Source organism: Nothoprocta perdicaria, unplaced genomic scaffold (assembly GCF_003342845.1).
Source record: "Nothoprocta perdicaria isolate Ctin4 unplaced genomic scaffold, notPer1 scaffold_317, whole genome shotgun sequence".
In the NCBI taxonomy this organism is placed as follows: Eukaryota; Metazoa; Chordata; class Aves; order Tinamiformes; family Tinamidae; genus Nothoprocta; species Nothoprocta perdicaria.
In genome coordinates this window covers 283,769-294,853 of record NW_020455552.1, presented here as the reverse complement: position 1 = coordinate 294,853, position 11,085 = coordinate 283,769, and the positions used below count along the sequence as shown (strand labels likewise).

The 11,085-nt window shown below is 45.4% G+C and overlaps 1 protein-coding gene across 1 annotated transcript; it reads left to right on the top strand.

Moving 5' to 3' along the window:
- The first annotated feature begins 7 nt into the window (after positions 1-7).
- On the top strand, positions 8-4,578 carry CUNH12orf49 (chromosome unknown C12orf49 homolog). Its single transcript, XM_026042881.1, has 5 exons — positions 8-140; positions 583-739; positions 1,505-1,656; positions 2,083-2,196; positions 3,218-4,578. Exons 1-5 carry the CDS (start codon positions 30-32, stop codon positions 3,299-3,301), a joined length of 618 nt encoding a protein of 205 aa, XP_025898666.1. The 5' UTR covers positions 8-29; the 3' UTR covers positions 3,302-4,578.
- Positions 4,579-11,085: the final 6,507 nt, after the last annotated feature.

Below are 11,085 nucleotides of genomic sequence, written 5' to 3'. Positions count from 1 at the left end.
GCCCGCGCGCGGGCCCCGCCGCCGCCGCCATGGTGCCGTGCGGGGCGCTGCTGTGGCGCAGGCTGCTGAGGAAGCGCTGGGTGCTCGGCGTCGTCTTCGGGCTCTCCCTCGTCTACTTCCTCAGCAGCACCTTCAAGCAGGTCAGTGCCGCCTGCCGCCTTCGCTGCGTGTAGTTATTTACGTCCCGGAAAGGGGTGTCCGGGGAGCTGAACCAGTGCCTCCGTGCAGGCGCCGGCCGGGCCTGCGCGTCGGGGAGGCCTCTTCTCAAAGACCCCCTGCTGCGCTTCCCAAATGGAAGCAGAGGCCTTTTGCTTGCCCGTCTCGTCCTGAGGCTACGTTTTGGAGCTGGGAGGGGGACAGATGCTGAGGGACGCGACCCTCTTCTGTGATAGCCCACGGGAAGCGGGAGCAGCCGCGCGCCGGGCCCGCAGCGAGCTCGCGGCCCCGGTACCGCTGACCGGGGCTGCTTCGCCTGCCGCGCTGACGGCCTTTGCTGCGCTCCTCGTGCCGCCGTCCGGGGGGAACCGCGTGTTGGGCCACGAGGGCGAGCGCGGCTGGTGCCATTGCTGCCTGTCCTCGCAGGAGGAGAGGCCGGTGCGAGACCGCAGCCTGCTGCAGGTGCAGGAGCACGAGCAGCCCATCGTGTGGAAGGTGCAGTTCAGCCTGGGCAACAGCAGCCAGCTCGGCAACCAGTGCAGGAATTCGGTGCAGGGGAAGCTCCTCATCACGGATGAACTGGGTGAGGCTTTCTTGGGCACGCTGTGCTGCYGAGGGCTTCCTCGCCCCATCCGCCCAAGTGGCCGTCGCTTTTTACCCCTTAAGTGTGTGTTTTTAAGTGCGCAGAGCCTTTCTCCCGTGCACATGTGCATGCCCTGTGTGCTTCGTGATGTCCAAGCACTGACTCTCTCTTGMCCAGACATCAGAGGCCATAACAAAATGTTACCAAGTTCCCTATGACTTAACTCRGGTAGTGCTTAATCTAAAGTTTATGCTAACAGAAGCTGTGGCTTTCTAAAGTCGCTTGTTCACCAAAGTCTCTAAAATGATTGATATCCTTCCAACTGTGATAGGGCAGTCTCCTTAGGTATTTTCACTGTTCTACTCTGTTAAGGATTCCTTCAAATCCTTACACTTATCTTTGGGATGATGCAGCTACCCTGTGTGGTCTCCTCTTTACACTGGTGAAGTCCACACTTCCAGTCYCAGCAACAACCTGCCAAAAAGATATCAGAACTTATATGCTTAGCAATTTGAGGTGATAGTGTGTATACTGTGTGACAGTTGTGCAGGCAGTGCCAGGCTGTTGTAAAACCCGGCGCTTTTTTGAATGCCATTTCAAAGAATTCGGTCATATTGAGGATCATATTCTACTAAATGGTAAATAAACCCATTCCAAAAATGTGTTTCTTATTATAGGATTTCCTATGATTTCTCCTCTGCCTATTCCCATGGAAGACACGGAGTAATGACTCTTCCCGTTGCAAGTGCTGTCTSTGCTTTTCAGGCTACGTCTGTGAGCGGAAGGACCTGCTGGTCAATGGCTGCTGTAACGTGAACGTGCCCAGCACGAAGCTGCACAGCTGTGCGAGCTGCCTCCCGAACGGCTGCTGCAGCGTGTACGAGCACTGCGTCTCCTGCTGCCTGCAGCCCAGCAAGGTGCGTGGACTTGCTCTGCTTGCCTGTTCTCAGACTCCTCACGTCTCCTGGTGGATAAAGGTGCTTAGCGTGAGGACCATTTTCCTTAGAGAGGGGACAGTTCCTTTTCGTGGATGAGAAAAGTCTGCTAGAACTGTGTGACAAGCTCTAAATAGTATATATATATTTTTTAAGCCATTCCTCCCACCTTTGAGAGTAAATATTGGGAGCCATGTGAAGTGTTTCAACTTAAAAGGCTTTGCATTTGCAGAAGGGAAGTGATGATAAAATAGTTATTCCAACTAGGATATTAGCCTTTACTGTATTAACCTTATACTGCTTTTTGGAAATGCTCAGTAGAACTGTTTGCTATTCCTCTGAAATTTGGTCAGTGTAACTTAATGTGGGTTTTAATAAATTCTTGTTAATTTATTTGAACTGTTTTAGCAACATCTTTTGGAGCGTTTCTTGAACCGGGCAGCTATAGCTTTCCAAAACCTCTTCATGGCAGTGGAAGATCGCTTTGAGTTGTGTCTGGCAAAATGCAGAACCTCATCACAGGTAAGGCACAAGTGTACGTCCAGTGTGAACTGGAGGGCTCAAAAATGACAATATCCAAAATGTGCCCTTGAAGAGTGGGGCTTGGTTCTTCAAGGGGGTTCTTCTTGGTTCTTCAGGGGCTGTTTTGGGCATATGCATGTGGGTTTATGTGTATAGGTACTGAGACTGTGGCTGTGAGCTAATCTGAGGGCAGTCCTTTGATTAAGCAATGTGAAATAATAACATCAAAAATAAAGAGCATTGCGTCTATTTAGAGCAGGATGAGCAGTGTACCCTTTTTAGAAAAGGGGTGCTAAGCTAGAAAGAGGCCATCTGAGTTTAGTGGCTGAAGATTTCATAAGAATTTTATTCTTATCTTTATGAGATCTTCTCCAATATAACTTGTTCCTGGTAGCTTCAGAGATGCTGTTTATCTTGGGGTATGTTTTTAGATTTTTTCCCCATGTATTGATTTTCATCTCCATAGCCACTCAAGCAAAAAGTATGTGGTAATGTGTTTTATTTATTGCCTTTAAAAACAGAGATGAAATTCTGTTGCCCAGTAAAATTACAGTAGTTTTATTAGAATTTTTGGCCAAAAGCAAACATAAGACCTCTTAGAAAATGCTGATGGAGATGGCATAAGTAGTTAATATAGCACTAGAGGTGAACTGTAAACAAAGGGCAGTTCCCTATCTATATCTCCTAAGMTTTGCTTTTCCCATTAAAAGCACATGCATCTGGAGCAGCAGCTTCATGCCTTGTTTCCCTACAACATTGGACAGCTTTGCCTCAGCATATCTGAACTTCTGTGATGCTCAGTCTGATCTACTTACAGTTCAACAGTAGAGTACTGTAATACAACAACTGACTTTTATTGTATATTGGAGGTGCAGTGCTGTTTGAACTGTGATGACATTGTAATGTGTAGAAGTGCTTGGAAATCCTTTGCATACCTATAAACACTTAAGGCTTTGCGTCTTGTAGCATAGGGGTGTATTGTTTTAATGTGTATTGTTAAGGCTTCTCCTCTTCCCCACAGAGTGTGCAGCATGAAAACACCTATAGAGATCCTATTGCAAAGTACTGCTATGGCGAGTATCCCCCAGAGCTTCTGCCTGTTTGAAAGCTGCATGATCTGAGCAACAAGGGGAAGGAGCTGGAGACTGGAATCCAGAAGAGCAAGGCAACAACTGGTGCTTTACAAGAACTTCAGGGTGAACGGTTCATGATGTTTTCTGGGACAAACCCAGAACTAGTCAGTGTAAAGAAGGGATTTGAATTCTCTGGGACTGAATTTTGCTCTCTTCAGTTGTTAACATGACTGCTTTGGAGCACTAGGAGGACATTTGAATACTGAAATATTTTGTGTAAACAAATAGCTAGCATTTGAAGATGCATTGAGTGGATTTAGGCTATAGAAATTTTTGTGTAGGAAAAATACCTAGTACAGCTTTGCAGTTGTGCACAAAGGTTCAATTGTGTCTCTGCAGCCCAGAGGCTTTCCAGATTGACAGCAACAGTTAGAGGATTTGTGCTTTTAGAGAGAAGCATCGCCTGTTGCACTTCTCTCTGGAGCACTTTGACATGCATGGTGTACACTACATATGTAATTATGAATTATTTATTCAGTTTATATGGATTGCTAGCTGAAAGTATTGATGTTTCACATAGCTAGTTGTTGATGCCTTTCAGTTCCTATTTCATTATATTGGGTAGAAAGGATCCTGACTAAAATTACGTATTTTTCTTCTCCTTGGTCTGAAGGATTTGTATCAAGATCACTATAGTGCTTATGTTCCTCCCAGGTGAGCTTAAGGCACTCAGAACTCCAATGGAGTTGTTATTCTGTCAAAGTCCCTTAATATGAGAGGATTGCAGCATTTTTCTGGGGTGGTACGTTTATTTTTTAATGCTTTCCTCATTGCTCTCCAGCAGTTTCCTCAAAGAAGAGTCTAAATCTTATGAACTCTGCTAGGCCATTTTCTCATGGGGAGCACTGAAGATTTGTTTGCTGCAATTCATTCATGTCCTGGTGATTCTAACATACTTCACTCCTGGTTGTTCAGGAGGCAAAGGGTGGAGCTGTTCCAGGATTCCAGTTTAACAAAATGTCCTTGCATATTAAGTAATTACACTAGAACGTCAGAACGTTGTGCAAGCCCTCCAGTGAGGACAGCTGTGTTGTAGGAGTTCAGTTAAAACTTCTGTGATGTTTTGATTTGCACCGTGACATGCTTGCTATTCTTAAATTTCTGTCTCGTCAGAACTGTGTGAGAAGACAATGTTGGTTCTCCCATCAATTTCCCATAGCTCTCTGAAGCTGCTGTTTAAGCATCTTCTRACTTGTAAAGACTAAGCAAGGCTATGCAGCAGTGAGTAAATTTTAGATAAGCTGGATGATACTGATTAAATTTGTATCCTTCGTGAATGTCAGTATGTGTAAGGCCAAAGCACTAAAAAAATCATTATATATATGTAAATACACATATATAAAGCATAATTTCTCTTATTTTTACCTTAGCCATCTCTGTGCAAATTCTGTGATTTTTGACTTTGTGTACACTTGTTTGAACTGGCACTTTCTATTGCCTAAGATGAAAACAATCTACAGAGGCTTAAAAAAGGGAACACTGGAGTATCTTGGTGCAAAGCTTATCTGAAGAATGCTTTTGCAGGATGTTCTCTGGGGCTTATAATTAAACCTGCATGTGAGACAAATAAGAAGTTGTGTTACCAGCCATCTGATAAAASCCACTTGTATTGTTTTCGTTGTTCCTTCCCAGAAGTCATCAAGTGAGATAATGATTCTGTCAGCAGATTCTCCCGAAAAGCTTGTTTCTCCAAAGCTTAAAAGCCTCAGCGCCAGCAGCTTATCCACTCACATCCCTCTCTCCCCTTTGCTGCCCTCCTATGGCCGCTTGCTGCAGCGACGTGATGCAATGTGAAGTGCYATCTCGAGAGGCTAGCAGAGGTTATTCGCTTCCCTTTTCAGTGTTAAACTGATTTTTCACACCCATTCCACAGTTTCACAACTGGTTTTCTCAGAGAAGGTTGGTCTCTTATAGCATTCCTACTGAGCTGTATTCTACTCGATGTTGCTGTGCTGCTGCCGATGAGGTGAAGATGCTGTTGGATTTCTATCACCTTTCCAACTCAATATTGATTCCTTGGCTGGTTGTGCCACTGCTTGAAAGAGTCATGGTGAGAAATCATGAGAACTAACCCGTGTCAGACATCTGTGGGAATTCTTGGCCTCTGTCTCTTCCAGAAAAAGAAGTGATGACAAGTGTATCATGACCATTGCCTTTTGCTGGGACAGAAGCCACAGCTTTCCCGCCTTGGTTGTCAAGCTGTTTAATTCATTTCTATCCTATATGATAAGTCATTAAAAATGTATCTATGTTCTAAAATACTGCATGTTCTCATGTGTGCCCTTGAACTACAAGGGGACTGTAGCAAAATTTTAATGATGCAACAGAGTAGAAAGRGACACTGAGATTGAATATGCTAAATCGGGACAAGGCAGTGGAGGCAAACAGGAAATCTGCTCAGTTCGAGTTAAGTAGAGAACATGTTTCTTTAATGGTGCACAGAAACATCTGTCCCTTTGCAAGACTGGATTGAGCAGGAAAAGGAATGATTGCCTAATGCTGGGARATGTTGTGATAAATGTCAAATCTGTGCTTCCCTCCCTGGAGTATCAACCTGCTAATGCTTCTGTGTGGCTGAAGTGGTAAAATGTTCCTTAACTTGGTGGGCTGGACATCTGAAAAGGCAAAAGAGCTTCTGAGCTGGGGCCGGCAATGAGCAGATGATGAGTGGGGATGGTGGCACAGCCAGTTCTACACACAGTATTAGCTCTGATAGAACGTTTTTTTTTTTGTTGTGGTGGTGTTTTTTTTTTTTTTTTTTTTTTAATAATGAACCCTTCTCCTTTAGGAGAGGACTGGGAGGGGGTAAAGAGGAATTCCCTAACTCAGCAACTTCCACAAAATTTGGACCTCAGCAAGTTATTGGTGTGTTAATATGTCCCCCGCATTTCCCTAGAAGTGTAAGGAAACAACTCTATGCTGAGAAAAATAATGTGAGCGCTGTGGCTGAAAAGCTTGTATTGTTGAACTACAAACTAAGTACTTTCCACTAGGGTCGAAGATGACAAATTCCTGTTGTGAAAGGGACTTGGTGGCAGGTGGTGGTATTTTCCTTTCTTAGGATTATAGCTAATTTGATTCTAATAATAGCAATGAAGGCCAGCAAGTTCTTGCCAGTTTAATGAAAGTTTCCAGTGAAACTTGGCTCTCATTTTATTCCACATTTTTTTTTTTTTTGCATGCCCCTATGGCCTAAGACAGCGGGACAAAGGAGGCGCAGGGTGATAGCTGCCTGATACCAGCCTACCTGCCTGGCTACAYGGAGGCTGTAGCTCCTGCCACCTCCAGCCCTGGCCCTTCTCGGAGCCCCTCAAGGTAGCAATCGTGTGACTAATGCCCCTCTTTCTTGCATGCACTCATGAATATAATAAGGTTGTGAGGAAAAGCAGGATGTGGCCAGGAATGAGGTACCCCTGCCCACTTTATGTAAGAGCTCAAGCACTGGACACCACCATGCGCACAAAGATATGCAGGTGTGAGATGCACTTAAAAASGCACAAGTGTGGTAGCTGTGCATGAAGAGCTGCACTGAACCTCTTCTACTGCCTTTCTCAGTTCGTTTGCCGCTGCTCCGTGGGGTGCGAGGCAAGGGGAAGGCGGGAGAACCCCAAGAGAAGCTGCGAGGGCCATGACCCGGTCAGGGAACGGCAGCACGGGCCGAGCCGCGYGGTGGCGGCACCTCGCGCCCGCTTCCCCCCTCAGCGCCGGCGGCCACACCGCACCGGACTGGACCGGATCAAACCGGCTCCTCGCCACCTGCCTCCGCGGGCCGCGCGGTGCCGAGGCCGCTCGCAGCGGCCAAGCGAGGTAGAGCTGGGCGCCTTGCGTCGCTTCAGCTGCTGTTTTCTTCACAGTAACTTGGCAGCTTTCCTGCTGGACTAGTCCTTTATTTTTTTTTAAGTATTTTTCATTTTTGGTTAAAATGAGTGTGTGCAGAGCCATGATAGTGTGTAGTTAAGTGTGCAAGGCTTTGCTGCCGCTCTGCGTGGCTCGTGCTCCGGCACTGAGGCCTCGGTGTCRGGGATGCCGGGTGCTGCGGGCTGGCAGCCGCGTTGTCCGCCGCGAGCCCGGGGTGCCTCTTTCCTGCTTCCCAGCTATCCCAAACTGCCCCACTTGTGTCCCCTCACTTCACCGGCTGCTCTGGTTTCTCTCAGGTGATTTTTTTTTTTTTTTTTTAATTTCTTAGACCCTTATAACCTGCTTTACCTTGGAGTTACCTTGGCTGCAGTTACAGCGGTTTGAAATAGGATAGCTGGGATCCTTGCTTTGGGAAAATGCCTTTCCAAGGGAGGAAAGATAGTAAGAGATCCACCACCTTTGCGGATCCACTTTCCTTTTGCTGCCTTTCCAGTTCCCCTTTACCTCCCGTTTTAATCCGGTGCCAGATGTAGTTTTCAGTGGGCCGTCATGTTCCCCCTTTGCTTTCGGTCCATATGCAGAACTTCAGGCCATCGTGGGCTCTCAGGGAAGGGCATGCCAAGCCTTAACAGGAGTGTCAGGAAAGGACTGGTGCTGTCTTGGGCACACGCCGCCCGCTYGGCTAGGGAGCAGAGCGTGAGTTTTGCTGTGTGTGTTGCATTTTGGAACTCAGACCTTGGGCCGGGACCCTGCTACTCAAACCAGGTATGCAAATGCATAGGATTTGCTTCAGTAATTATAAAGTTTCTTTTTCAGCAGCTGGAGTTCCACATCTTTTCAAAAGTAGCTGAAAAGATCGGTCACTGGGGAAAGCATTTGTTCGAGTTAAGATACCCTAGTTTGCTGCCAACTGCAAACTTGCTTATGGGAGAAGTAAGGGTTGTGCAAAGGAAAAGTGTGCGTGCTATCTGGCCTCAATATTTTACCAAGAATGGTTTATATTTAGATCTTTCCTGCAATGGCAAAGAGACATCAGCATTAATAATACTGTTTTGGAGTAGTCACTTCAAAATTTCCAGTTATGTCAAGGAGCACAGTGGAGTTACAAGCATGTATCTTTACCTGCCGCCATGGAAGCCCAGTGCTGAAATGTAATTCTACCAAAATACGTAAACAGCCGTCTTTTTCTTTGCTTAGTGACACCTGGGAAGTGCAGTTCCTGGTGCTCAACGCACTTTTTTCCTGCCCTGCTAGTTTTCAACTTTGAGCTGGACTCTATCTAAAACTGTGTGTTCCTCTTTACAGAAGCTTTGGGGTTGAAAGGAGGTGATTTGCTGATGATACATGAACCGGAAAAACAATCTTGGATGCTTTAAGTTCTAACCCCAAACATTTACTGCAAGGCAGGCCCTTTTCCAACACCATCGTCAGTTAAAAGATAAATGAGAGGTTTTATTTACCTTTTGAAGTTGGCACGCTGAAGTTTGGTAACATGGTCCCAAGATTCTCTGYACAGCTCTGAAAGTCTAAGTTTTCTTTCTTATGCAAAAAATGAGGTTTCTGTGTGGTGTGTGTGGTGACCTTACTCCAGCAGCTGCAACCGAGAGCAAAGCAACGAATCAGAGACCTTTGAAAAAATAGTAGGCATTGGCAACAGTGAGAGCCCTGTTATTTCTGTAGTATGAGGGAAATGAAAATCAAACTTCACTCTGTAGGGCTTAGTTTGTTCTGCACAGCAAAAAGAAATTCTTTTTTTTTTTTAATACAGACAAGTAATATTCAAATATGGAAGATTTGTAAAGGAGTTGTAGTTTTTATGAAGTCACCTTTGGCTTCTGACCTGATTTGTGCAACAAAAGGGGGCTTCTGCTGGAATTCAGTAAGTGGTTTGGGTAAAGGCTGTGAGTTTTGGAGGGTACCGCTGTACTTGTTGGCTCCTTGCCAGTTACCTTGCAGGTAGTTTCCATTTARAGAGCCGATACATTCCTTCCTCAAAATCAGGCTTTGCAGTGGGAACTGCTAGCGACCGGGTTGTTAAAACAAATTAAGCTATCTATTTGTGAACATCAATGAGACATTTTTGGTGTTACACTGTGTGCACTTGTCACAGTGCTGCCACATCAAGGTTGGAGTGAAAAGGTGACTAGCTGGCAGTCGCTTAATCAAAGAGAGGTGCTGAGTTCTTAGGTAAGCCAGGCAAGGTGAGGCTTGCTGCTTTTTACAAGCACATGATGAATATGCTTTCCAGAACGCATGTTCCTCATGGTGGAAGCAGCAGCTGCATGTGATCTGTGTCACTGTCAAGGAAAAGTGAGATGTAGTTAATTCTGGGCTATGCAACAAAGGCATTGATCAGGGGTCTTCTTGTGACCGCTGAGTATCTGCAGTAACAATGGCAATGCAGCAGACCAAAATGGCAAAGTCRAACATGCTTTTGTTTTAGGAATACGAAAGAGAGGGGGACTCCCTGCCTAGCTCTGGAGCTGAGCGCCACCGGTCCCAAGAGTTCTCCTGCTGTCTCCCCAGGGTCAGTGGGATTCTGAGACAAGTGGAAAGGACACAGCGTGCTCACGTCGTTGTAAATACGCTTTGTTTGTACCTATAAGGTTAAAACCACGGGCTCAGCACAAGCAAGTTTCAAGAACTGGTTTCGTGTGATTGCAAAGCAAGCTATGCTTATGTGATCTAGCTAAAATTACAAAGGTACGGAGTATTGTGGGGTTGTGTGGAGCGCGCGTATACGTTGTGTTTACCTTGCTCCTTCTCTCCTCGCTGTGCTTAGGATGATTATGCACTGTGTAACTGAAGGTTTTCATGGGTCTATGTATATTTTTGGTGCAAAGCTAAACATTCTTATATACTTTTTACCCTAATAAAAAAAAAAAAAAATGTAATTACTGTTTTTATGTCTRAGGAGGCACCCAACTCATTTTCTGTCTTCTTGCTTTTCCTTCCTGCCAGCTACCCTTAATAGCTGTGTCGGCTTTTCTTTTGTTCGTGTGTTGTGCAGAGGAAACACGGGCACTAACAGGTTTGCTAATTACTTTAAAATTCTTCCAAGCCTTATTCTTTTCGGATCATTCTATTAGCTGAAGTAATGAAGTGCAGTGGCACGAGGGCGCTCACACTTTTCATTACAGAAGGTCTTTCTGATGCAATATGTTACTGGCATTGTCTTCCAGGGCTGTCAYCAATAGCTTTTGATTTTCTAAACCTGCTGTTTTCTTTAATCTCAACATCCCTTTCTTGCTGCTGTGCTAATCCTCTTTATCTTTTCATAAATTACTTTTAAGGGCACAGGACCCTTAAAAGCCCCCTGCTTCTGCAGGGTTTTCTAGGAGCAAGCAGAGCTGACACTGGGTGCTCAGTGCCTTGCAGGACAGCCCTTTGATCGGTGTCACTGCCCTCATCCCCATCCGTGCAAGATGTTCCCATCACCTGTAGGCCTTTACTACTGTATCCTATATAGTATAGCAGGATCTGTATCCTCACTGCCAATTTTCACTGCTGGCRGTCATTTTTCTGTCCTCTACAACCTCTCAGTGTTGTCAATGTCATCTTCTTGAGTCGTATTTACTGCAGTGTACTTTTGTCTCATCACTGTGATTATATTAGCTCCAGTGATTGTACTATCACCTCATTACCGAAGTAAAGTTAACATTAATGAGAGTCATGCAGCTAACCCTCTGCTCACCTCTCTGGAAATTTATTCTAATGATGGAAATGAGGTGCTCATTGCTCTATTTAAAACCAAGCTCTTTCCTGCCACCCTCACCTAGCTGCTGGCCGAATCCGGTGTTAAATATTGTATTTGCTGTGAAGTGTTGATGGTGCTAAAGAATTCAGATATGTTATACAACGCTAACRAGGACAAATATTACTGCTGCAGTAACCTATA

What these genes read in the sequence shown, in the direction of transcription:
- CUNH12orf49 (XM_026042881.1), top strand. Translation starts at nt 30, where the DNA reads ATGGTGCCGTGCGGGGCGCTGCTGTGGCGCAGGCTGCTGAGGAAGCGC. An exon ending in TCAGCAGCACCTTCAAGCAG is followed by an intron (nt 141 to 582) that starts GTCAGTGCCGCC and finishes CTGTCCTCGCAG; the next exon opens with GAGGAGAGGCCGGTGCGAGA. An exon ending in AATGCAGAACCTCATCACAG is followed by an intron (nt 2,197 to 3,217) that starts GTAAGGCACAAG and finishes TCTTCCCCACAG; the next exon opens with AGTGTGCAGCATGAAAACAC.